The following is a 26,864-nucleotide window of genomic DNA, read 5'->3' on the forward strand; positions in this document are numbered from 1 at the left end:
CTTTGGTTAGTCAAATAATTGATGACATTCAACTTTTTTTTTTTTCCGGTCAGGGTTCAACATTTCCCGTGGTTGGACAGGGTAGCTTGCAGCAAAGTATGCAGGGATCCTCTTCAAACCAGCTTCCTCAGAGACAGCAAAGTTCCTTAGATGAGAGAAAACCCTCTGCTGTTCTCTCCAGCTACTTGAAGCCGGCTTTATCATCTGCAGTGCAACCTGCCGCTGTTCCTTCAAGTGATACGGCTGGCATTCAGAAGGTATACAATGAGCTTGTGTATGGCGTCTTTGGCCATATTATGATCAGGTTATGAGTGTCTTTTCATGCTGAATTGTAGCCACAGGGTTCAGTCAGTGCTTCAGCAGTACTCACTTCTTCTCCTGGTTTTCTTCGTCCATCTCGGGCCATTACCTCAGCAAGTAATAAACTGTCTAATCCTAGATTCATTTTTGACTTTTCTTCCCTGCTACTGCTGTAGACAGAGGTGCTGATGGATGTGACACTGATTTGTGACAGGATTTGGTTCTGCGTTGAATATTGAAACACTTGTTGCTGCTGCAGAGAGAAGAGAAACACCCATAGAGGTACTCTTGTTTGTCATCTGTATGGTGATCTTGCATGCATGTTAGTGTCAATTCCTTCATCAACATGTTTTAGATAGGTTAATGTCCATGTTATTGCGTCTAAATATGTGTTGCTCTATTGTGAGCATGTCTCTATTAAATGGCTGTCAGTTGTCTATCTGTTTTACTGATATCATTTTTCCTTAGTTTGCTTTTCCTCTCTACTTTCACTTAGTCTTCTAGGCTATGTTTTTTTTTTTGTTTTCTACTTTGCTCAAGACACGCAAAATCCTGATGTATTTTTCTCCTTGGTAATTTCAACGGAATTAACAAGTTTTTCCTTGCAACACATTAGGATGTTTGGTAGTAGTGTCTAGATATTGGCTAGCCTTTTGGATGACAGATGGCATGGTTAAGTTGGTGAAGGGACTGATAAGTCCTTTTAATATCATCCGTCAAATATTTTAAGGGTGGTCTCATTATTTTCGCAGGCTCCTGCATCAGAAATTCAGGATAAGATATCATTTATTATCAATAACTTATCTGCGGCAAATATTGAAGCCAAAGCGAAAGAGTTTACTGGAATTTTGGAAGAGCAGTACTACCCGTGGTTTGCTCAGTATATGGTGATGAAAAGGTGAGTTTACGCTATAATTCTTGTGTTTAGTGTACCGTGGTTTGCTCTGTTATGGTGATGAAAAGGTTAGTGTACAATATATTTCTTGTGTTTAATGTATTTATTTTATGATAAAAAAGATCATTATAGGGGGCTGATTTTATTTGTAACTTCGAATTTGCACCTTCTTTTTCCCTAACTTTGGTGCTTTTATGCTATTTCTGATTCACTGACAGAGCGAGCATTGAGCCAAATTTTCATGATTTGTACCTGAAGTTCCTAGATAAAGTAACTTCAAAAGCTTTGTACAAGGAGATTGTCCAAGCAACCTACGAGAATTGCAAGGTTCATATAACTACAGTTCATTACTCAAGACGGTGCTGGTAAAGTATTGTTCATTTGCTTCATATCTGGTTTTGGGTTTCTTTCAGGTTCTTTTAGGGTCAGAATTGATAAAATCAAGTTCAGAAGAGCGTTCTTTGCTGAAAAACCTTGGAAGCTGGCTAGGGAAAATTACAATTGGAAGGAATCAAGTCTTGAGGGCGCGGGAGATTGATCCAAAGTCTTTGATTATAGAGGTTGTTGCTTCTTAGTGAATATTGTTCTCTTCTAGGTGTTCAGGTTGTTGACTTGGTGTATCTTAATCTCATGATTATTTATTTATTTATTTTCTCTCTTGCGCAGGCGTATGAAAAAGGTTTGATGATTGCAGTTATTCCTTTTACTTCGAAGGTTGGTCCTACTTAACTTTTTTTCCTTCTCTCTCCCTCCTCGCTTTCCCCCCTTTTTTTTTGACATTCAATTTGTGTTGTGAGCTGCAGGTTCTGGAACCATGCCAAAGCAGTCTAGCATACCAACCGCCTAACCCTTGGACCATGGGTATTCTTGGGTTACTTGCTGAGATTTACGCAATGCCAAATCTTAAAATGAATCTCAAGTTTGACATTGAGGTTTGTGTTTACAATTAAGGTTTTAGTTGTGGTTTGTGATCTTTTTTAACTGTTACTTCAAACAGTATTACCTATTTATTCTTCTTTTAGGTCCTGTTCAAAAATCTTGGTGTGGATCTAAAAGAGGTAGTTCCAACTTCTCTTCTCAAGGACAGGGTGAGAGAAGTGGAAGGAAATCCTGACTTCTCAAACAAGGATGTTGGATCTTCCCAACCACCTATCGTGGGTGATGTCAAATCTGGCATTATATCTTCACTAAACCAGGTTGAACTACCACTTGAGGTTCCCAGTCCTTCTCATCCTAGTGGCCCTTCGCGTATTTTAACTCAGGTTTGGGCTTTTTCTGGTTTTGTTGTATCATAATGGCTTTTATGTATGTTAATTTAATGAACTAATAATGCGGTGGATTCAGTATGCTGCTCCTCTTCATATTCCATCTGCTCCAATGACGGAGGATGAGAAGCTAGCAGTGCTTGGGCTGTCTGATCAGCTTCCTTCTGCTCAAGGTCTTTTACAAGGGCAATCACCTTTTTCTGTTAGTCAGGTTTGTTGACAGTAATAGTGTTACCATTTGACAAGTTTTGTTGGTAATGGTTATTGGATAACTTTTTCTAACTTATAATTGTTTTCTTATAGCTTCCTGCACCTGCATCTAATATTGAGCAGCAATTTGTTGTCAATCCTAAGCTTCATGCTCTGGGCCTGCAGTTGCATTTTCAGAGGTTCGAAGCTGTAAATAGCAGTTGGCTTGTTGCAAGGGTTTGGGTTCATTACTTGCCAATTGTATTGTAATCCTCTATAATGTGATTCCTTTCTGCAGTGTACTTCCCATTGCTATGGATAGAGCTATCAAAGAGATTGTGTCCAGCATTGTGCAGCGCAGTGTTTCTATAGCAACTCAGACGACAAAGGAGCTTGTTTTAAAGGTTTTTTCTTCTGACACATCCCCTGCATAATTTTGACACCCCCTTTGAAAAAAAAAGAAAGAATGAAAAGAAAAAGTGAAATGTTTTCGCACCTGATTAAGTACACATATGGCAGGACTATGCCATGGAATCGGATGAGACCCGCATATGTAATGCTGCACATTTGATGGTTGCCAGTTTGTCAGGAAGTCTCGCTCATGTGACATGCAAGGTAGAGGAATACATTTTTACTATTCGTAGTGTGATTAAGGCATTATATCTTTCTGACGATATCTTGATGCTCTGGAATTTCCTAATCTCTTTCGACTTTGTTATTGAGTGAATTCTTTTGGTTTCAGGAACCTTTACGTGGTTCAATATCGGGCCAGCTTCGTACTTTACTTCAGGGATTGGGTATTGCAAGTGAGCTCCTTGAACAAGCTGTTCAGCTTGTTACTAATGACAATCTCGATCTTGGCTGTGCAATGATTGAACAAGCAGCAACAGATAAGGTATATTTCTGAATCCGACTTGTGTTCTAGGAGTTTGATTCATGATGTCATGCACGACTCTGCATTCTCTGTCTTGTTATAATCCTAGAGGTAGGTAATTTTTGTTGTGCCATTTCTAACATTCAGTAAGTTCGTGTCCTTTGCAATTTGGTTCATGTCATTGGACTTCAGTTGCTTTTGTGGATCCAGCGTCTCACACATTGGGCTAGTGGATGATGTCAGTTATTGATTGTTCCTTTCATTTGGAGAACATGGGGTATAGCCGATATAGGTTGGAGTTGTTTTAAATCATATGGTGTTTTGGCCTTAATTGCAAGATTAATTAAGATGCTGAATGTTTACGTTCAAATATTATGAAGTGCTTTCAAATTAATTAGTTCTACACTGGCTCTTAACATGCCACAACCCTCTTCTTTATCCGGACTTGAGACTGACAAATGACAATGTGCACAAGCTCACGCAGGTGGAGTTGTCATAGTTGTTTCAATTGATGTCGTTATCTGCTGGAGATGAGCAGCTGCTAATATAAAAATATTGCGAAGAGCAGATTTAGATGCTTGGCAGTGGTTTCTGAACTTTAATCCAACATAATGCTAGTACATTCAAATTTATTAGCTTTGCATACACATGAGAAGAATTATATACATTCTCAAACATGTGTCCAAAATATTACATGCTAAACTAGTTGATCTCTGGTTTGTTTTGCTACTTGCTTTTCACTTGTTTTCAAGCAGTTCGAGCTATAATTGTAATTATTCTGATGCTTTTGATTTAATATGTTATTCACTCGCGTGTTTAATGTTTTGATGTTTTGGTTGTTAATATCGACACCCTTGATAAAAGGAAAGTATCAACACCATGTGATATATGATTTTGATTGAAAGCTAGCATTTTTCTGTGTCAAGGGAACTTAATGCAACTTGCTTGTCTATCTATTGTATTCTTCTAAGCATTCAAAAAGGTCCTTTTTGATATGAAATGTAATGATAATCTTGATTACGAATCTAGATTTGACAGGACTTCTGGTCATAAGCTCATGCAAGTAGCTATGCTTTTTGAAAACCTGCTGCCAGTCTAATCTGTACTACCCATGCATTTACGTTGCTAGTAGTGTCCTGGTGGATATAGTATGAAAATCTGATTGTGCTTTTGCTGGGTCTAAGTTGATTAATCTACTCTTACCCGTTTTCCATGTCTTTTTTCTGTCTGGGATAATGCATGTGCAGGCTATACAGACGATTGATGGAGAAATAGCTCAACAGCTAGCCATTAGAAGGAAGCACAGAGAGGGTGTTGGTCCGACATTTTTTGATGCAAGCCTTTATACACAAGGACATATGGGTGGTTTACCAGAAGCTCTTCGCCCTAAACCTGGCCGCTTATCCCATTCTCAGCAACGGGTTTATGAGGTACTTGCTTTCTGTTTCTTCCTCTGTAAGAGTTGACTGATCAACATGGAAACACAGAATTTTGAATCACTTTCGACTTTGTCGCTCACAGGATTTTGTCCGCTTACCTTGGCAAAATCAATCAAGCCAAAGCCCAAACGCTGTTCCTGCTGGTCCATCTACTTCTTCTGGCAGCGGTGGTGTCTCCAGGGCTTATATGGCTGGAAGTGGACAAATGAACCCCAGCCTTTACTCGTCTGGCGTTGTAAATGCAGGAATTAGTGCTGTTCCGCAGCCATTGGAAATATCAGATGAGATAGATACTTCATCTCAGCTTAATAGGTTTTTCCCCTTTGCACGTTAATGGGTTCTAACTACTTGTCTTTAGGTATTCTTCCACAACTGACGGTGATTTGGATTTCTTGTTTCTTTCCTCCTGTCATATTTCAGTGCATCTTCTCCCCATCTTGGGATGGGTGATAGTGCCGCTTCTAACAATTTTGAAACCGAGGCTATTGCTGAACCATTCACATCGGTGTCAGCTCCTGAATTGCATCCACTGGAACCTTCAAACATTGCAAAGGTTGGTTAAAATAAGTGAATTTTTCAAAAACATGATGAGAAAAATTGGACTTTTCCTGTGTACGGCTGTACGCCATGGGCTAGTGTTCTTTTTCTCGCGAATTGGAATGAAAAGCATCCTATGGATATTGAGGAGATTCATATAGCCGAACCCATTAGATTGGGATTAGTGGTTGTTTTGTATAGGCATTTTGGCCATGAAACAACTTATGTGATCAACAATTTTAACCATCTCTTACAGGACTCGGGAGCTTCTTTACAGCCATCAAATGCAACAGCTGCCTCTGAACGTGTTGGAAATAGTATCTCGGAACCATTGCTGACAACTAGTGATGCTTTGGATAAGTACCAGATTATTTCTGAAAAGGTTATTCTTCCTTCTCTCTGTTAGTCTGATGAATGTAGAGTTTAAACACGCTGCTTTGATGCCTGAGGTGTGTTTGTTTCCCTACAAATTCCTGAAATCTATCGTCGGGATATATGTATTGTGTTTGGATTTATGCAGATAGCTTGGTTGTGCATAATGCTATTTATGTATTTTTCTATTAATCCTTTCAAACCTGCCTAGAGATACCGAAGTTCAATAGTTTAGTTGACTTTACTACTCCTCGATTTTGTCAAGATGAACCGGCGTCTTACATGACTCCAGTGGATAATAGGAGCTCCTTACGGATACTTGCTGCTGATAACGCACCTGTATCTGACTTTCACACTATGCCAGCTAACATAGTTTGAAAGGAAAGCATATTTACATGCAAACATTTCCTGTCCAAGCGTCATGCTTTTAAAGTTTTCAGAGTCACGATCGTCGATGCATATGAAAGAAAATAGTTTGCGTAACTATGCTTTCTGGTAGCTTGTTAGGGATTGAAGAATTAGGGTTTGCATGAATCTAAGTGGCGTTTTGTGCACATACCAAGAGGGGAAATGGCTCCTGTGACTATACGGCAAGTTGTGTTTGAAGATTGTGATTACTTCTCTCTCTTTTCGAATTGGGAAGAAGGAAGTAACAGTAAATTTCAGATGGATAAAAATTTCCATACGTTCTATGACAGGTATAGTACATACGTATTACCGTGAAACTAGTACTAGGAGGGTTCTGAAGTATACAAAAAATTGTATAAAACAGGGTAAGCCTGAAGAGAGTACTTTATCAAAAGTGTCTACTTCATACTAGCGTTTCTTTGTCATGGTTTACAGTTGCCCTTAAATTCTCTCTTGTCACTTTAGGTTCATTCAGTACTTGATGTTAGTCCATCTGATTTGTTTTTTTTTTTTGCAGATATCTTCTCCCTTTTATTTCTTGCTAGTGTACTGTACCTAATATTATCGCATTTGGTACTTGTGCAGCTTGAAAGCCTGGTGAGTGAAGAAGCTAAGGAGGCAGAAATTCAGGTATCTCTCTCAGCCATTGTTTTGTGAAGAAACCTAGAATGTTGTTACATTGGTGATTTTAGCACTTAATATCTTTCCGTGTGGTCTGTTTGTTGAAAGTATTATTGGCAAAAACTTGTTTCAATAGATCTGTGTGGGAAAATTCCCATATGTTTACTTGTTTCTTTGCAGGCGCTTATTGCTGAAGTTCCAGCAGTCATCCTCAAATGTATTAGTAGAGATGAGGCTGCCTTGGCAGTGGCCCAGAAGGTAAATCTTCTGAATTGTATGGAAAGAATTTCTGGATCTTGATGATTTCATATCTAAAGTTCAAAACTTTCTTTTCTGCAGGCTTTCAAGGGATTGTATGAAAATGCATCAAATAGTGCACATGTTGGTGCTCATCTTGCAATTCTGGCTTCAATCCGTGATGTTAGCAAGCTTTTTGTTAAGGAGCTAACTAGCTGGGTAAGGAATAGATCCAATCTTCTTTATATTATTTTTTTATTGTAGTCTCCTCGGTATGTTTGGTTTGTTAACTAATGCCAAAGCACATTTACTCCTGTTTGTATGCAACTTGAATATTTGCACTCTCTTGCTATCATGTTTCTCCATCTGCTGTGCTGTGTTTTCTCAATATAAAAATGCCATCTCATTCTGGTGTTCGAATCTACTGGTAGTTTAAAACTGCAGTTGTTTTAGGATATATTCTTTATTCCTTTTAGAAGTTGTAATATGAAGATTCCAAGAAGAAGAAGACTTCTTGTATTTATGTGTGTATTTTTAAATCCCTTGAGAATAGGTACCTATACAATGAATCCTAAGACTAAATAAGGAATGACAATCAATTACAATCAATTACAATGAAGGAAAATATCCTAGAATCAGTCTACTCCTACAAATAAGCTAGGAAATCTCTAATCATTCAACACTCCCCCTCAAGTTGGTGCAAAGATGTCGCACATGCCCAACTTGCAAACCAATGTATGAAAAGTCCGTTTGTTGAGACCTTTGGTAAACATATCAGCTTGCTGCTTTTTTTGATGACACATGTAACAAACTTAAGACGCCACTTGTAACTTTTTCCTCAACGTGCTTTGTTCGGTCATGCTGGATTGTAAGCTATACCGATTGCTGCCTTGTTATCACAAAACAAGGAAATTATCCTGTTTTCGGACAATCTCAATTCCTCTAGTAGCTTTTGTAACCACAAAAGTTCATAGACAACCTACACCATAGCTCTATATTCTCCTCCGTACTTGATCTAGCAACTACAATTTGCTTCTTGCTTCTACAAGTAACCAAGTTTTCTCATACGAGTGTACAATAATCAGAGGATCCACCTCTGTCATCTAGATATCCAGCCCTATTTGCGCCAGTAAAATCTTCTATTTCGAGGTGACCATGTTTACAGGTACCCGTATAAATGAGTCCTTAAACCAAACTATGATCTCTCCAACTCCGCTTTGTAACCTGTGATTGCTTTCAACCGACAATTCTGCTGGTTCTTTCAAGAGATCCAAAAAATACTTCCTTTTTCAAAAAAAGAAATAAAGATTCCTCCTTCCGGTCTAGCAACCTCAGTTCTCAAGAAGTACTACAATTTTCCTAGATCCTGATATGAAATTCCTGTGCCAAATACTTCTTCAACCGGGACATCTCCTCTTTGTCATCTCCTGTCATTAGTATGCCATCAACATAAACTATAAGAAGAGTGAGTTTACCTATTTGATGTCCTATGAAGAGGGTATGATCAACATTACTTTGTTGGTAGTTGAAAGAGATCATTGCTTTTCAAAATTTGTCAAACCAAGTTCGGGGGGATTGCTTCCGTCCATACAAGGATTTCTTCCCTCTGCATACCTTTCCTTGGCTTTGTGCAGTATCAGATCTGGGAGGAATCTCCACATACATCTCTTCTTCTAAGTCTCATGCATTCTTCACATCAAACCGTTGCAAGTCCCAATCAAGATTAACCGCACAGGACAAAAGAATTCTAATAGTGTTCATCTTAGCAATTGGGGCGAATGTCTCTTGATAATCCATTCCATAAGTGTGAGTGAATTCTTTAGCCACCAATGTTGCTTTGAATCTTTCAATCGAGCCATCAACTTTATGCTACACAGTGAGGACCCTTTTGCAGCCAACCAACTTCTTGTCGGGTGGTGAAGTGACAAGTTACCAAGTCTTATTTTTTGAGAAGGCCTTCGTTTCTTCAATCGTAGCTTGCTTAGAATCTGCAGAAGTTTCCTTCCAATTCTCGGGAATAGACATAGAAGAAATAGACAAGCAAAGGCTCTATACGAGGGAGACAAAGAATAATATGAGACAAAGTCGGATAAAGGGTGTTTGTTGGTGCAAGATCTGACTCTTTTTCTGCGAGCAATATGCAAATCTAACTCATTAGGAAATGTAGATAACTCACCGGTAGAAGAAGGTTCAGTTTCAGTAGATTGCATGATGACTTCTTTATTTCTCGTTTAGTAAGTTTTCAAACCAGGCCTATCCAAACGCTCAATAATCTCACCCTGAATTCTTTCTCCTGTTTCACTTCCCCTAATGGTAGTGGTAGTGGCCCTAGTGGTTTCAACAGCGGAACTTGGGAGAATCATCTCTCTCTCTCTATAGTTCTACCCTTGAAGAGGTGATGGTTTAATGCTGAAATATGCTCAAATTCTCGAAAGGTGACATCCAAGCTGACAAAGCATCTCCTGGATGATAGCATTTGTACCATTTTTTTATTGGAGAATACCCCAAAAGACACATTTTAGAGCTCTAGGATCAAGTTTCTCAAAGTTCGTAGCGTGAATGGTGTTTGGTGAAGATATGACACTTGGACCGAACTCAACCCCAAAAGCTAGCTCACGGGGGAGGATTGCCCAAGTCCATATAAGGAGACCACCAATCGATTCCCCAACCAATGTGTGACTCTAACCCACTCTAACACTCCCTCACACGCCCAGACTGCCAATTGGAGCGTGGACAATATGACACATGGGCCCAAACGAGAACGGAGCGGGAGGAAAATATTCTAGAATCTATCTACTCCTACAATTAAGCTTGGAAATCTCTAATCAATCATCATAATATAGTAGAATGGATTCACCAGAAAAAGAAAGTATATTAGAATGGGTTTTGGATAATGATCCATTTTAACTGTGCAATTTTATTTATTTATTTATTTATTTTGGGCAGCAAGCGTAGGGTTTTAACTCTAATTGTGGTTTTTTTGGAGGTGAATGTAGGAAGTTTCAAGTATAATTGTTTATTGTGTGGTTTATTGCTACAAAAAGCAATAAGTCTAATTGTTTTTTTTTGTGGCTTATTGCTCTGGTGTCCAAAGGAACTGGTTTTTTTGGCTTATTGCTGCTGCTATGGGCTGTGGACACAGAAGTTTGGCCCTTTTACTTTATTAAGTGATATTACATGTCTGAAAGTGCAATACAAATATATAATAAAATTTGAAGGTATGCATGGCACATCAAAATATCTTATTCTTACCCTATGAAATTGTTAGAAGTTGGAGTACGATGGACAGTGTGATGTCAATAATGGCTAGGCAGGTTAATTTAATTTCTAGAAAGTAAGAGGTCTCTAAAGTATGTCGAATATTGGATGCAGCTCTTTAAAAGTGAGTTTTAACTAATACATCCTATGTGAAAACTTTTCTTCGAAATGGGCTATAAAATTATGAGATCAATGCTTTACTAAAATATCATGTTCCACAGTTCAAAGAATTAGTATGGGTCTTCTTCCTCAACTGGTCATGTCATAGTGTTAGTGTTGGCGAGGGTGTTATCTTTTAGTTTAAACTCATGCAGGTTGCTGGCCCTTTCATTAATAGAACGGGCAGAGAAAATTAGTTGATAGGAAACTGACTTTTGTTGATCGTCAGTGACTCCACATTTATCTTTTGGCAGGTTATTTACTCCGAAGAGGAGCGGAAGTTCAACAAAGACATTACGGTTGGTTTGATACGGAGTGAACTGCTAAACCTTGCTGAGTATAATGTGCACATGGCTAAATTACTTGATGCTGGCAGAAACAGTATGTACCTCCTCTTTCAACTGATGTTTAATTGAGTATATACAACACTAATTTTTTTGTTTGACATGCAGAGTCTGCTACTGAATTTGCTATATCTCTAATTCAAGCGCTGGTGATAAGTGATTCGAGAGTCATATCGGAGCTACAAAACCTTGTTGAAGTGCTGGCTAAGGTACAGTTCCTTTATCTTTTCTATTCCTCTTATCGTTTTTAGACTGTCTTTGTTTCCCCTGCTCTGATACAGAATCAGGTCATTACCTATATTTTATCATGGTGCAGATTGCAGCAAGACCAGGGTCTCCTGAGTCTCTACAACAACTAGTGGAGATCGCTAAGAACCCTGCTGCTGCTAATGCTGCTACACTGTCTAGTGTTACTTTTGGGAAGGAGGATAGCAACAAACAATCTAGAGACAAAAAGGTTTCTCAAAATTTCCTTTTTTACAATATTGAGTTGTGGGTACCACTTCATCATGTCTTTAATACATTCCCAGATGTGCGAGTCAAGATTCTTTTTCATGCACCAAGTACACGAATTTTTTTGATGGATAGTAGTGAGACTCAAAGCAACAACCTGTGCATGCACATAATTTTTTTCGTGATGGTTAGCCGTTATCCACCTAGTTTCGAACTGGGCACCAATTGGCTGTCGGAGATTTATCGGTTATCAAAGAAATAAAATGATGGATAGTAGCGAAACTCAAACCAACAACCTGTGCATGCCATGTGCTATGTTGAATTGTGTGTACCGTTTCGTTTAAAGAACACTTGTTTACTTAATTATGTCTTTTACTTGTGAAGACTGCTGTTCTGTCTATCTAGTTTGAGATCTTACTAAACTTTACTCTGCAAATAAAAAGTAGCTGTCCAGAAGAGATCTGTAAACAACCCCAGCAATAAAACGGTATTTTGGTTATCTTTATCTGCAGAACACATTCTCATGGTGTTTAAGGCTTTTTATCTTCTTCAATCTTGAGATATTTTTGTATCATTCTAAATCTAACTTCTTACATAATTTATATTTCTCTTCTATTTTTCCATCTGAATTCGGAAATCATTTTATGGCTGGTGTTAAATGCAATCTGTAGCCAAGATGCATTTAAAACTCTTCATCCCATAAGGAAATATATGGTGTATATTAAACTATATAAAGTACTAGTATGTACTTCCCCTATCCTGATTTATGCGTGGTACTTTCCTTTTTAGTCTGTCTCATAAAGAATGTCATACTTCCTTATATAGAAACAATTTAACCTTAATGAGATGATTTATAGCGACACAAATTTCAAAAGTCTTATTTTCTTTCTTAAATTCTGTGCCTACTGCCTAGTCAAATACCACCACATAAGCTGGGATGGAGGGAATATTATAGGGGTAGTCAATAGTAGGACTTAGCATAGCAGAACTGTTGAATGAGGTTAGTTAAATGATTATAGCAAATGTGCAACCAACAGTTTGAACTCAAAATTAGATCTGGATGATTTGTGTTTTGTAGACTATAACTGAAAAATAAAACAGGCATGTCCTTCTCTGCCTCCCATACGTTTTGATTTCACGTCAATACTTGAACAGATTGCTGGGCCTGCTACTGGTACCAGAGAAGATTATGGTGTTTCTGAATCTGTTGAACCGGATCCTGCAGGCTTTCGCGAGCAGGTATTTCCTTCTATTTAATGTGTTTGCAGCTTTATCCCAATTGGTTAAGAATGATGTATAGTTAAAATTGGAATGAAGAAATTGTTAGTAGGTCCCAGCCACCTTAATTTCTTGTTCGATGCCGTTTTTATTTATTAATAGCTATCCCTATTTTTGGAGGTGAAATGATGCTTTTATGGTATCTTTTGCAATATGCTTCTTTTGTGCAAGTACAACTATTGTAAATGATTAGCTGGAGTTGGTGCTTGATTTCACTTGTCTTGCCTGCTTCTCATTTACCCATACTACTTGCTCCTTCTCAAAGTTATGCTTGTAGTTTGATTCTTCAGAGAGTTCAAGAGTTGATCTGGTAGTATTAGTTTGACCAGGCAGAGAATTCAATATGAGAATTGTGTTATAAATCTAGAACATCCTAAAGTTGCAGTACGGCATTAAGTTTAGGTAGGAGTATTACTTCATAGGATGGTGTGACAGGAGAAGGATTGCCTTGGGGAGGTTCATTTTTTTTGTGTGGATGAAAGTGGAGGTCCCTAGGACTTTAGTCGGGTACTATCACTAAAATAATGAATATTCATGAAAGAGATTTCCTTTTAGGGAGATTACCGTCATTTTTTCGGAAGGTTGATGCCCTTAGTTTGTTGGAGGGATCCCAGGAACTTAGTTTCAACAAAGAAAGAGGAGGAAAGCCGAAGGCAACATATCTTAATTGATAGGACGCTAAATAGTTACTCCCTCCGTTCCGGTGTATGTGAACCTATTTCCTTTTTGGTCTGTTCCAAAAGAATGACCCCTTTCTAAATTTGGAAATAATTTAGCTTAAACTTCCAATTCTACCTTTAATGAGAAGCTTTTATAACTACATAAATATTCTGAGCCCCTTTTTGACTTGTTTAGGACCACAAATTTCAAAAGTCTTCATTTTTTTTAAACTCGGTGCCCAGTCAAATAGGTTCACATAAATTGGAACGGAGGGAGTACAACATTTTACCTAGCTCTGTTTATGAGAAATCTAATCCTAAACAAATGCTGGTGCACTTCTAATTTTATGCTGTTCTCTACTCTCTGTGACATGAACAGAAACATCAAGGAGCACAGTCTGTCTGTAGGAGCATAATGACCTGCTTGGTTTTGCAACATATAGCAAATCTTTTATATCTTGTGTCTTGTGCGAGCCCCCCCAATTTTCATCTTGGCATTTTATCATCTCTTACTGCCTGGCTCTTCCTTAAGTTGCTGTCGGTGTCGTTGACTTTTGTAGGTCTCTATGCTGTTTGCTGAATGGTACCGTATTTGTGAAATTCCGGGAGCGAATGATGCAACTCATGCTCATTATATCCTGCAATTGCACCAGAGTGGCTTATTAAAAGGCGATGAAACTTCAGATCGTTTTTTCCGCAGACTCACGGTGATTTTTACCTATTCCATTAGTCAAGCACTATTGTTCAAGTGTTTAAGCATTTATTGCAAGCTAATTACATGATTATCCAGGAACTTTCCGTCTCGCATTGCCTTTCGTCTGAGGTTATGAGTTCCACCCCTCAATCTCACCAAGCACAACCTCTATCGTTCCTTGCAATTGATATATATGCCAAATTAGTGTTCTCAATTTTGAAGGTTGATATTTTTACCTGTAGAACTTTCTTATGTCATCCAGTAGCTTAGAATAGGAGTTGTTTCCTGATTGATATCTGTCTCTTTTCTAGTTTTATCCTGTGGATCAGGGATCTAGTAAATTATTGCTGCTGCCAAAGGTATGGAAATTATCTAAAATTTCCTCTAGTTTAGTAGTTTACTGTTGCTTGTTGGTTTCTCGACTTACATCACTTTGCTTTATTTGACAGGTTCTCGCTGTCACTGTCAAATTCATCCAGAAAGATGCTGAGGAAAAAAAGATGACATTTAATCCTAGACCATATTTTAGGCTTTTCATTAATTGGCTATTGGATCTCTGTTCCCTGGACCCTGTTTTTGACGGTGCAAACTTTCAGGTAAATTCCTATTTTCCCTGTATATATTCATGCCTAGACCTTCAGTTACAGAACTGATTTCCACTGGGTCCTTTCAGGTTTTAACAGCTTTGGCCAATGCCTTCCATGCTCTTCAGCCCCTCAAAATTCCAGGATTCAGGTAATGGTACCTCCTGTGTGGTAGAGTAACTTTCCCACTCAAAAGTAGATTATTCTTGAAGGAAAAGCTATGGATTCTGTAAAAGAAGGTTTTGGTAGTCTGCTACTTTTTCCTGATAAACTTATCATCCATGCTGGATTTTATTGTAGCATACTCAAGATAGATGAGTGTATTATACTGTATTAAACATCTTCTCTAGAGGATAGGTATCTTATTTCGTTTGAGTGGATATTTTTCAAATGTATGGGTTGATTTTATTCTGACATAAATTGTTGCATCAAAGAAAATACAGAGTGTGTTGTAGAAGGATTAATTGATCTATTGATGTGCTATTTACTAGAAGGTACATAGTGTGCTTTTATGAGTGACTAACTTAATGAGTTGCTTTCAGCTTTGCATGGCTTGAACTTGTAAGTCACCGAAGTTTTATGCCGAAACTTCTTGCTGGGAATGCTCAGAAGGGGTGGCCTTATTTTCAGCGGTTGTTGGTGGACCTCTTCCAGTTTATGGAGCCCTTTCTTAGGAATGCTGAGCTAGGAGAACCGGTTGGTTTGAAAAAAAATGTTATGCTTTTTAATCTTTGCTGATGTGCGTTGTTGCTTAAACCCCATATATTAATTCACGTTCTTGTTTTCATGTGCTAGGTCCAGTTTCTGTATAAAGGGACTCTCAGGGTTTTGTTGGTTCTCCTGCATGATTTTCCAGAGTTTCTGTGTGACTACCATTTCAGCTTCTGTGATGTTATCCCTCCAAGCTGCATACAAATGCGAAATATAATTTTAAGTGCATTTCCTCGCAACATGAGGCTTCCTGATCCATCAACTCCCAACTTAAAGGTCATTAGTCTTGTGAATCTTATTCAAAATTTTCTTTACCGGATTCAAGTTTGTTCAATGAACTCTTTTTTGGTTGTCTAGATTGATCTACTTGCAGAGATTAGTCAATCCCCTCGCATTCTTTCTGAAGTTGATGCAGCTCTTAAAGCAAAGCAGATCAAGGGTGATGTAGATGAATATCTGAAGGTAATCCTAACATAATCAAATAATTGTTTCTTCATTGTACATGGCATGTGTGACATGTGGGTGAGAGGAGTAGGAGAATGAATGATATTATATACATATTGCCTGTCTGCTCATCTTATGTTATACTGTCCTGATTGATTGCAGACAAGGCAACAGGGATCTCCATTTTTGAGTGAATTGAAGCAGAAGTTGCTGCTCTCTCCAAGTGAAGCCGCCAAGGCTGGGACGCGCTACAATGTACCCCTTATCAACTCCCTTGTACTCTATGTTGGAATGCAGGTAAAGTCATGATTCAATTACTTTCTTGCCTTGTCCTTATCCTTTATGGTACTCAATAAATATTCTCCCCCGGAGGAATTTGTGTGCTAGAGAAGTCAAACTGGGTGCTGTCTCATTACATTTAGTGCAGGCTTGTGTGATTTGCTTACTAACTTTTTGTTAAGCTTTTCTTCTTCTGTAGCAGCATAGCATGTTTTGCTTTTGTGCATTTTCATTACTCTGTACTTATTACCTTTGGTGTGTCGCTGTAGGCTATCCAGCAGCTGCAGGCAAAAACTCCTCATGCACAGTCGATGCCCAGTAGTGTTCCATTTGCAGTATTCTTGGTTGGTGCTGCTCTGGATATTTTCCAGACTTTAATAATGGACTTGGACACGGAGGGGCGTTACTTGTTTTTGAATGCAGTTGCTAATCAATTGCGATACCCAAACAATCACACACATTACTTCTCCTTTATTCTGCTCTACCTATTTGCGGAATCAAATCAGGTGCTCTAGTACTTGTCATTTACTGTTCCAATTTATATTTGTGGTTTTCACTTGTTGATCTTTTTTGCTTTATGATGATGTGCATCGTTATTAGGTGGTGGTCTGTATTTATTTATACACGTGCACAAAATACAAACACGCACTCCCCCACCCCCACCCCCACACAATATTTACAGGGCAAGGTTTGGAGTTAGAGGTCGAAGTATTTATGCATGCTCTCTCTCTCTCTCTCCACATTTTATATGGCAGGGTTCGGAGTAAGAGGTCAAGGTACCTAATTTTTTTGTGTGAATTTAGACAAGATTTTTAAGTTTCTGAAATAAAATTTACATGTTTGAGAACTGCATAAAAAATAACATAAGCTACAATAGTTAATTAATCAAAATATCTAAACTATTGTTTGAAACATCGTGGTCAAAGAAAAACCTATTTGATTCCCCAAATAGTAAAAATGTCACATAAAATGTGACAGAGAGAGCGTATGTGTGCGTTATATTTATGCGTGTACTCGTGCACACACACACACACACACACATGTATATAGCTGCAAGAGCTAAACAGGTGCAAAAAGCTGAAAGCCTCCGTTGTTCAAGTTCTCCCAGATCCTCAGACATTAAAGACTTCCCTCCCCCCTTTCCAAAAAAGGACGAAAGCTTCATTATTCTGTTTCTGCTTTTCTTCATTGGCTGCATTATTGCACTCCAGGAGAATGTTTCTCATGGTGTGTTTGATTGGTTGTATTCCTTGTCTATTGACCTCGTCCATATTTATTGAATTGAGTAATTAATTTTATGAAATGCTAAATGATTATAACTGTAATAGTATTATGTTTCTTAAAACGTGGAAAATATTACCATCAAATTTTGTTTCTCCTATCTGAATGTTCTTTAAATTCACAGGCCAATGATATGGCCTGATGAAGATATTACCTCATATATCAACCGTTGGTCCAATTTGTAGATTCTTCATTTTTGGTTTGAGGTCTTGATCTGTTAAAATTTCCTCTTACTAGGTTAGTATATTGGAAATTAAGTTGTAGTGTATATTGGAAACGGAGAAGATGTTTGTTTTCTAAGAGTATATGATATGGACCGGCTATTAGCAGGTTGAGACCACTATATGCAGAGTGTCAAGACTGCTTAGAAATTTGATTTGTTTAGTTATATTTTGGATCGTTCTAAGTCATGAATTTACTGTACATGGAGCAGGAGATGATCCAAGAGCAGATAACCAGAGTCCTATTAGAACGCCTGATTGTGAATCGACCTCATCCGTGGGGTCTCCTGATCACGTTCATTGAGCTTATAAAGGTAATTGGTGTTTGATTTATGCTCTTGCAACCTTCATTCCTTTTAGTGTCTTCTCAACACAGTATTTCTTCTTGTTCAACAGAATCCTAGGTACAACTTTTGGAGTCGACCATTTACAAGATGTGCTCCAGAGATAGAGAAACTGTTTGAGTCTGTCTCAAGATCATGTGGTGGCCCTAAACCTGTGGATGAGAGCGTGGTGTCAGGTGGAATACCTGATATCCATTAGATGAATTTTTCTTATCTATGTATCCTGGTAGTATTATCCATTTGTAATTTGCTGCATCTCCTCTTGACCTGTTTATAGAGTGCCGGCTTAAATAATTTTAGTGCTGTTGTAGCGAATTAACTTGATTCTACTGTTAGTTATAATGGATACTTAAACTTTAGATCTTCTTTAGATTCTGCTTTTTTCTTTATCAGCTGCATGATTGCCAGAATGTTTTTTATCTAAGCCGTTGCGTGGAGCTAAAAAGAACTATGTTGGGTGAGTCACAATCAACAATACTTGTGTGAGAAACCCCCTTGTCAGGACACTCACCTTCATTTCCAAAAGTCCCCTCGTTCTACAATCATCTTTGTTCATTCTTTTCTTTCTTGTCTCGGACTCCCGTTCTCTTCTCTATTTTATCGTCCCTTCTCTTTTTATAATCCTGTTTCTCATTTGTTAAAATTTAAACAGAAAAAGATCGATTAATACTAGCCTACACTTTATCTCTTTTTCCTCGGTGTTTCCTGCATTTCTTTTCCCAGTATACCTGAAATATTGAACCTTGTAAATGTTCCGGTCTTGGTCATGGATAAGCATGGGATATTTTGGTGGAGCTTTAGTAAGGCTAGATGAACTCATCGAGCGTTTTAAGGCCCATTTGTCTTTCTTCTTTTTCAAATTAGTTATATTGTTTCATTGCTTTGGCGTCTACCCAATGATTAATGGTAATTGATATTGTGTGAGTTTCTTGTTTAAGATTCGTTCTTTTAGGATTCCCTTGTGGCGGGGTTTCCTGAGATCTGAAGGGAAAATATTCAAAGATCTTATCTTTTTCTTTTCCGGGGTACAAGAATTAATGGGAAAGTAAGAGCCGACCAAGTGGATTTGTGAAAGCACAAGGGACTATGAAGAGAAGTGAGTAGTGAAATAGACAATGCACCTTTTTTTCAATCATATATAGGAATATTAAAATGAGATCAAATGGAGGGGATGCGTTGGAAAGAAGAAAGAAAAGAACTAAAAATGTAGAGCGGAGGGAAATTAAGGAAATGAGGGTAAAAAGGAGAGTATGCTGGGGTTGCCGGGGGGGGGGGACACTTGCACATTGTTTTTGGTTATAAGGATATTTATCACGGTAAAGGATCAAATATACTCCTGTACTGTTGAATATTGTATTTAGAAAGGCTTCGTTACACTATTGGTACTTTTGAGTCACTACCGTTACTCTATTAAATATTTGTACCCTTTCTTTACCGGAGGAGACACGTGTTCGCTCCCTGCCTTAGTAGTCAGACCTAAGTTATAATACCCGTCTTTATTAATACCCGACCCACCCAAATTCAATAACCAATAAACACTTAAATGGAAACGACCCTTCCCATTTACACCAACCCTAGTTTTATCTCTCTTTTCTAGTCCGACGTTCTGTACTGGGTTCAAGTTCTACTGCGCATGAAATTTAGCGATTTAGGGTTGGACGAGTTCAAAGGTACCATCTTTTTTCATGAATTGTTCCCTTTTTCATTTTTAGTCGATTTGTTGTGTAATTTCGTTGAATATTCTAGCTGGTATAGGGTTTGTGTTCTAGTGTTTCGAATAATTTCTTAAAGGTGATTTAGGATTTCTTCTTTTTGTATTGTTTACATTTCTGTTGTTATCTAGATAGTCCTATATAAATTTTGTTACTTTTTGTTGGTTAGTAAAGCAATAGGCCCTTTAAATTATTTGCATGTCGGACATTTTAGGTATTATTTGTTGTGTTGTGAATTCTTTATTAAGGGAGGGCCCTCATAGTGCTACTTTAGATGCAGATTTTGTCTTTCTTTGTTGTGGGGTGGGGGACCTCATATGTTTATTCGTAGTTTTTATGCCTCTTTTGATAGTTCCTTTACTATTTTCTTATTTTTTTCCTGTCTTTTCTTTGTTGCATGCTTGTAAAAAGTCAGTGATGATATTAATTGACTTAATATTTAATTATGGCGGTGACTGAATTTGCAAGTCACAAGTGCTATACTCAAAGAAAGTGCAACACATTAAGAAAGGGTATGACCCAGGACTTCTATCTTTTGTTGATTTAGTCAATGAATTCACAGAAAATCTGGGGTTTGTAGGGGTTCAACAACTAATAATTGAAGGCCTTTGTGGTACACTTTACGAGATTGAAAGGGATGAGGGGATTAGACATTTGGTGAAGCTAATTTGTAATGAATATAAAGTAGTCAACCTGTTTGTTGTTGATGAATGCGATCCTCCCTTGCATAGTATATCAAATATTGTACACCATAATGTTGATGAGGTTGGACTGATTGTAGCTTGAGTGATATAGGGCCTGACTCTAGTTTTGATTCTGATGGGTATGATTATGAAGAGCTGAAATTGTTAAAATCATAAAAAAAGGGACATAACTGAACAACTTAATGACTACAAGGAGTTGTATAAGGGTATGACCTTTAAGGATACTGTAGAAGCTAGAAAGTGTCTTAAGTTGTATTCTTTGGCCAATAAGAAAGAACTGAAATTGGAGAAGAGTGACAAAATTAGGGTTAGGTATACTTGCACAAACACAAAAGACTGCCCTTTTGTTTGTTTAGTATCCAAGGAAGGGGATGCTGGAGGTTAAAATTAACAACCTAAATCCAAACCATAGTTGTAGCACTTCATTTGATAATTCTACTATTGACTATCACACAATAGCTCAATACTTTAAGAGGAAGTTACAAAATGATCCAAAATATAAGGCAAAGGAGATGAGGGCTGACTTGAAGAGGATATTTGAGTTAAATGTTAGTCATGGGAAGTGCAAGAGGGCAAAGATGATGGTATTGGAGACTCTAGAGGGCAGTTTTACTGATGAATACAATAAGCTTGAGGCTTATGCTATTGCATTAAAGGAAAATAATCCTAGAAGTGATATTGTTATCAATTTTTCAAAAAATGCACTTGCTGAAGGGAAAAGAAGATTTCCTAGGATATATATTTGCTTTCAAGCAATGAAGATGGATTTTAGTTTGGGGCTTAGACCATATATTGGCCTTGATGGTACATTTTTGAAGGGGAAGGCTAAGGGAATATGCTAGTTGTTGTTGGTCAGGATAGTAGCAATCACTTCTACCCTTTGGCATGGGCAGTTGTTGATATGGCTGTCCAACGGGACGGAACGTCTCGTCCCGTCCCGCTTCAAGTTAAATGGGATGGACCAATGTTAAACGGGATACGGGATGGGACGAGACGACCATTTTGTCCCGTTTGTCCCGTCCCGTCCCATCCCGCCAGTTTTTTTTAAAAAAACTAGTCGTTGGGCAACGACTTAAATTGCAAAAATAGTCGTTGCCAACGGTCCAAACAGCCCCTACCCCCCCCCCCCCCCCGAAACACCCCCTAACCCCCCAAACTTTTAATATAACCCCTAAGTTTATTAAATTACACTTTGGCCCTATTTTCTACTATAAATACCCCCATTCTTCTTCATTTTTCCCACAAAAAATCAATCTTCTCTCTCAAATCTCTTACATTCTAATATCTATCTATATTCTATATTATTCTCTCAATTTTGTTACTATCAAGTATCAACTATCAACTATCAAGTATCAAGTGATAACTTTCAAGTTTCAATTTTCAAGTATTTGGACAAATTTTTTGGAGCAACTTTCAAGCTTCAAATTAATTCGTCAAGTATTTGGAGCAATATTTTAGGCAATTTCTTCAAGTTTCAATATTTAATCACGGTGCACTCGTTCCATCTCCTAATTTTAATATATAATTTTTGCGTATTATTTTAGTGCTTAATTTTTGTGTTTACTTTACGTGTTAATTTTCGTATTTTATTTGTGTATTTAATATTTGTATTAGTTTTTTTAATTTAATTTCGTATTTAAATTATGGAACCTAAAAATGTATTTGGTATTTTTTAAAAAAGCAGTAAAAAAAATAGTAAAGGTGAAAGTAGTAGTAATCCTAATCCTAACCCTTCTCCTAGACCTAGAATTAGAAAGCATATTGATGAAATGACTCATGTTGATGAAACTTCATTTTCCCAACCCTCTACATTTTATGATGTTCATGTCGGAGAACAATTAGATCATGAAACTTTACAAAGACAATTTGGCAATGATATTTTTTTGCGGATGAAGAAAATGAGGATGAAGAATTAGATGAAACACCCACTAGTCCCGCAACACAAGCTCCAACTCAGAGTCAATCTCAGTCTGGAGCTTTACCCCCTGTACCCCCTGTAAGGGGTAAGCCTAAGGCTGAACGTCCCAAAACATTACTTGTATGAAATTTTTTAAAACATGATAAAGTCAATCATCGTGCTATATGTGAAAAATGTAAGCAAGTATTTGCACACACAACAAGTGGTGGGACGGGGGGTTTAAGTAGACACTTAATAAGGGATCACAAATCTTTATGGATACAAGCTAACATAGAAGCCGGAAAAATTATAGATCCTACCATCAGTACTGACACTCCTAGCGGATCTGGTTCTAATCAAATTCAACAACAACTTGACCCTGCTTCTGGTCATGTTTTACGAAAATATAACAAAGATAGAGATCGTGAGAACTTAGCAAAAATGGTGGTTGTCTGTGGCTTACCTTTTACTTTCCCTTCTCACCCTGCTTTTGTGCATTATATACAAGAAACTTATAACCATGTTTTTCAAGGTTTTCCTAAGACGACGGTTAGAAATGATGTTTTTAAATTTCAAACCGAATATCTTCAGTATATTCGTTGTGTATTTTTTCAACTAGATTGTAAAGTGTCTATCACATCTGATATAGGTCGTAGTCCTAATGGTTGTGATTATTTAATTGTTACATGTCATTGGGTTGATCATCACTGGAACTTGCAAAAACGTATTATTGGTTATAAATTTGTTGATTCAAAACACACTGGAGCATATATTGCAACTACTGTTCTACAAATACTTGATTTTTATGGACTCATTAATAAAGTTTTAACTATCACCTTAGATAATGCTTCTTCTAACACAACCGCAGCAAATAGCTTAAAATCTAGACTTTGTCCAATTAATCCAACAATTTTTCATGTTAGATGTGCATGTCATATTTTTAACTTGGTTGTAAAAGATGGTCTTAATTTATTTTCTGATGCTTGTAGTAAAATACAACATGCTTGTGGCTATATTTTTCGTGCTCATAAACAAAGTAGAATTCGTGAATTTGCTCAACAATGTGCTAGTGCTAACCTTCCATTTAGAAAAGTTCCAAAAGATGTTTGTACTAGGTGGAATTCTACTTATGAAATGCTTAAAGTTGCTTATGATTATCGGGTGCCTATCCAAAAAATATTTAATATGCATAATGCTCACCCTGTTGATCAAATTGTTGATTCTGATTGGGATGAGATCAGAGAGCTTACTAAATTTTTAGAAAAATTTTATTATGCTACAAAACAATTTTCTGGTATATATTATCCTATTGTTACACAAATATTGTGGTATATTTGTGGAATTTCTGTTGTATTTGGTAAGTATAAAAAAATCCAACTTATGCACCGGCCATTAAAGAAATGATTTTAAAATTTAAAAAGTATTTTTTCCCTATTCCCGAAGTTTATTTAATTTTTACTCTACTTAACCCATCTTTAAAACTAAGAGGTGCAAAGGGACTTGTTCGTAAAATTTATGAGAATTTAGAAATTCAAGAAAATGAACAATCATCTCTCGAAAACTGCCAAGCTATCATATATTCTTATGCTAGATCAATGTTTGATAAATATAAATCTATGGATACAACTGGTTGTGAAACTGCTCCTTCTATTTCTAAGTCTAGAGCAGAAGTTTTATGGGAAGGTATGGATGATATAACAGGTTTTGATTCCTCTATTGATGATGAACTTGATTCTTATCTTAATCAAGGATTAGAAAATATTAAAGACGAAGAAGGCAAGGAACAACTTCTGTCATGGTGGAGGGAGCGTGGCAAGGCTTTTCCAACACTTTCAATTATGGTCCGAGATATCCTGGCTATTCAAGTATCATCAGTAGCATCAGAGAGTGCTTTTAGTGCGGCAATATTTCAAATTGGAGATCATAGATATTCATTAGCGGAGGACAGTCTAGAGATTTCCGTATTATTCAGAGATTAGATTAACGTAGAAAGAAGAAATCTTGGTTTTGAAAAATTAACCACTAGGAAAGAAGAAGAATACAATGAGATACTAACCACTAGGAGCGATGACGGCGTGGAGCTCATGGAACATCAATCAACATTGCCAATTCCAGTAGAATATCCGAGAGATATTATTGATAAGTTTCAAAGAAGCTATATAGGAGCTTACAAATATTAGTATGATAATTTGTAATTGGCTACTAAGAGGCCTAGTTCAAACAGAACCCTTCCTAGAAGGTGGCTGCGTAGATTAGGTGCTCTTCAAAAGAATTATATTTGTATTTGAGATTTGAAAGTTCTATTAATAAAATAAAAGGCTCTAAGCGTTGAATTTTATTTATGAATTGTCTTAGTTACTTAATAGTTAATACTTTGAAATTATATTAAATAAATTATAACTCTATTATAAATTTATAATTACTAGAATATTTCATTACAAGTATTTTGTTTTAATATTTTATAATTCTTTACTTAGTTTTCTAATTTTCATTTTAACATAGTAACATTTAAGTTTATTAAATAAGTCAAAAATCTAGCCGTTGCAAACTTTAAAAATATAGTAAATTTCAAAAACTAGATGTTTTTTAAAAAAAAATACACTTAAGGCCCACGAACTCGTCCCGTCCCATCCCGTTCCGTCACGTCCCATCCCATCCCGTTCCGTCCCGTCCCATCCCGTCCCATCCCGTTTGTTAACGGGACGGGATGGGACGAACGTTTCGTCCCGTTTGTTCCGTCCCGTTTCGTCCCGTCCCGCCTCCATCCCGCTTAAATGTCGTCCCGTCCCGTCCCGTCCCATTAATTTGGTCCCGTCCCGTTGGACAGCCATAGTTGTTGACAAAGAAACAAAGGCAACCTAGATTTGGTTTATAGAATTACTGAAGAATTCTTTGAACCTCAAAGATGGTCAAGGGATCATTTTCATGTCAGACATGCAAAAGGTAACTTTCTTGTTTTATTGTATTTTTTCTTTCATTTACTTTGGTGTTTTATGTACACTATCTGATACAAGTTTTTGTTTGGTTGAAAATATCTAGGGATTAATTGAAGCTGTCAGAACTGTCCTTCTAGAAGCCCACCATAGATTCTGTGTCAGGAATATTGAGGGCAACTGGTGCAAATCATTTAACACTGGAGAACACAAAAAGATGCTTTGGTGGTGTGCATGGGCCACATATGAAGAGGAATTCAAAGATCAACTAAAGAAATTAGAAGAATTGACTAAGGAAGTTGTTGAGGGTCTGTTGAAGTATCCACCTCAAGCTTGGTGTAGAGCTTACTTGGATAATGTATGCAAGAATTAATCAGTTAATAACAACATGACTGAATCCTTTAACAAGTGGATTCTGGATGCTAGATTCAAGCCAATAATTAAGATGTTGGAGGATATAAAACTCACATGATTAGGATACATAAAGATGAAGTAAAGACATGGGCTACTTATTTCAGTCCAAAAAGCATGCAACTGTACAGTGAGTATCTACAGATTGGTCAATGTTGTAAAGTCAATGCCAATGGTGACAATGAGTATGAAGTGTCTTGAGTTTGAGGGAAGTGATAAACATTGTGTTAGGCTGGATTAGGGGAGGTGTACTTGCAGGGCATGGGGTCTTAGTGGAATCCCATGCCCTCATGCTATTGCAACTATGCTCCATAAGAATATAGACCCACTAACAGGAATGCATTGGTGGTTTAGCAAGGAGGCATACTTATTGACTTATAAACACAAGTTACAGCGTGTTCCAGGTGAATTTTTTTGGAAAATTGAACCTTCCCAAGTAATGGAACCACCAGATTTTATGAAGATGGCTGGCATGCCAAAGGTTAAGAGGGACAAGGAGAAGAATGAAGCAATTAAAAAGCAAGGAGGGTGGTCTTTGTCCAAAAAGGATAGGGTCATGACTTGTGGTAAATGTGGTCAATCAGACCATAATGCAAGGACCTGTGGCATGGTAAATATATCATATTCACTTTTATTTGTTTTAGTTTTTGGGATGTAATTATTGCAATCCAACAATACTTTTGTAGTATTTAATGGTGAATATGTTGTTGGTACTAAAACTTGAAATGGATGTCATCTTATAATTTAGTAGTGTAAGTTTTTGCGGTTATAGAATGTCATCCAATTATCAAGACATGTATTTACTGTTGTGACAGTATATTTTAGATGGTTAATGTTTAATGTCAATGAAGTTGCCTTTATTTTGCTATTGTGTTGATCATGACTTTTAAATTATGATAGTTCTACTGTTATATACTTATGTCTTGCTCATTTATAGTTTAGATTTGGATTGTAATGTTCTGGAATTATACTTGGTAAGCAGCTGAAATATGCAGGTGTAGTCTGCAGTTGTGATCAATTAAAAATGTCAGCAAACTTGCAAATTAATGCAGTTGGTATATTCTGCAGTTCTGCAGTTGTGAAATATGCAGTATATATGCAGCAAACTTGTAAATTAATGCAGTTGCAATATTCTGCAGCTCAGCAGTTGTGTTCACTTGAAATATGCAGCAAACTTGCAAATTACTGCAGTTGCAATGTTCTGCAGTTCAGCAGTTATGAAATATACAGTAAACCTGAAATATGCATGCGTATTCTGGTGCAACAAAACTAATTACTACATAATGCAAAGACACTAATTGATGCAATCTAATTGAAATCAAAAACTTCATTGCAGTTAACTTCATCCATAATACAAAATA

General features: G+C 37.2%; 1 protein-coding gene across 3 annotated transcripts in view; it reads left to right on the forward strand.

Annotated features, from left to right (window-relative positions):
* LOC107804987 (uncharacterized) overlaps positions 1-18,205 on the forward strand; it is a 32,964-nt gene extending 14,759 nt beyond the window's left edge. The window contains exons 15-51 of one of the 3 annotated variants that reach the window (XM_075217410.1): positions 54-257; positions 336-417; positions 515-582; positions 1,053-1,198; positions 1,414-1,522; positions 1,609-1,755; positions 1,862-1,909; positions 1,999-2,127; positions 2,218-2,457; positions 2,540-2,671; positions 2,764-2,849; positions 2,948-3,053; positions 3,169-3,264; positions 3,392-3,544; positions 4,771-4,953; positions 5,045-5,274; positions 5,383-5,515; positions 5,756-5,881; positions 6,865-6,909; positions 7,081-7,158; positions 7,240-7,356; positions 10,809-10,935; positions 11,007-11,107; positions 11,215-11,355; positions 12,507-12,590; positions 13,849-13,995; positions 14,079-14,204; positions 14,294-14,341; positions 14,432-14,578; positions 14,656-14,717; positions 15,109-15,262; positions 15,362-15,553; positions 15,635-15,739; positions 15,884-16,018; positions 16,270-16,506; positions 17,715-17,816; positions 17,899-18,205. In XM_075217410.1, coding sequence (XP_075073511.1) covers positions 54-257; positions 336-417; positions 515-582; positions 1,053-1,198; positions 1,414-1,522; positions 1,609-1,755; positions 1,862-1,909; positions 1,999-2,127; positions 2,218-2,457; positions 2,540-2,671; positions 2,764-2,849; positions 2,948-3,053; positions 3,169-3,264; positions 3,392-3,544; positions 4,771-4,953; positions 5,045-5,274; positions 5,383-5,515; positions 5,756-5,881; positions 6,865-6,909; positions 7,081-7,158; positions 7,240-7,356; positions 10,809-10,935; positions 11,007-11,107; positions 11,215-11,355; positions 12,507-12,590; positions 13,849-13,995; positions 14,079-14,204; positions 14,294-14,341; positions 14,432-14,578; positions 14,656-14,717; positions 15,109-15,262; positions 15,362-15,553; positions 15,635-15,739; positions 15,884-16,018; positions 16,270-16,506; positions 17,715-17,816; positions 17,899-18,045 — 4,713 coding nt within the window. In that variant the 3' untranslated portion in view covers positions 18,046-18,205. The remainder of the gene's footprint in view (positions 1-53; positions 258-335; positions 418-514; positions 583-1,052; positions 1,199-1,413; positions 1,523-1,608; positions 1,756-1,861; positions 1,910-1,998; positions 2,128-2,217; positions 2,458-2,539; positions 2,672-2,763; positions 2,850-2,947; positions 3,054-3,168; positions 3,265-3,391; positions 3,545-4,770; positions 4,954-5,044; positions 5,275-5,382; positions 5,516-5,755; positions 5,882-6,864; positions 6,910-7,080; positions 7,159-7,239; positions 7,357-10,808; positions 10,936-11,006; positions 11,108-11,214; positions 11,356-12,506; positions 12,591-13,848; positions 13,996-14,078; positions 14,205-14,293; positions 14,342-14,431; positions 14,579-14,655; positions 14,718-15,108; positions 15,263-15,361; positions 15,554-15,634; positions 15,740-15,883; positions 16,019-16,269; positions 16,507-17,714; positions 17,817-17,898) is intronic. The other 2 variants (XM_075217412.1, XM_075217411.1) reach the window with 2 other exon arrangements.
* The last annotated feature ends 8,659 nt before the right edge of the window (positions 18,206-26,864 follow it).

This window comes from Nicotiana tabacum, chromosome 7, assembly GCF_000715075.1.
Source record: "Nicotiana tabacum cultivar K326 chromosome 7, ASM71507v2, whole genome shotgun sequence".
Lineage (NCBI taxonomy): Eukaryota > Viridiplantae > Streptophyta > Magnoliopsida > Solanales > Solanaceae > Nicotiana > Nicotiana tabacum.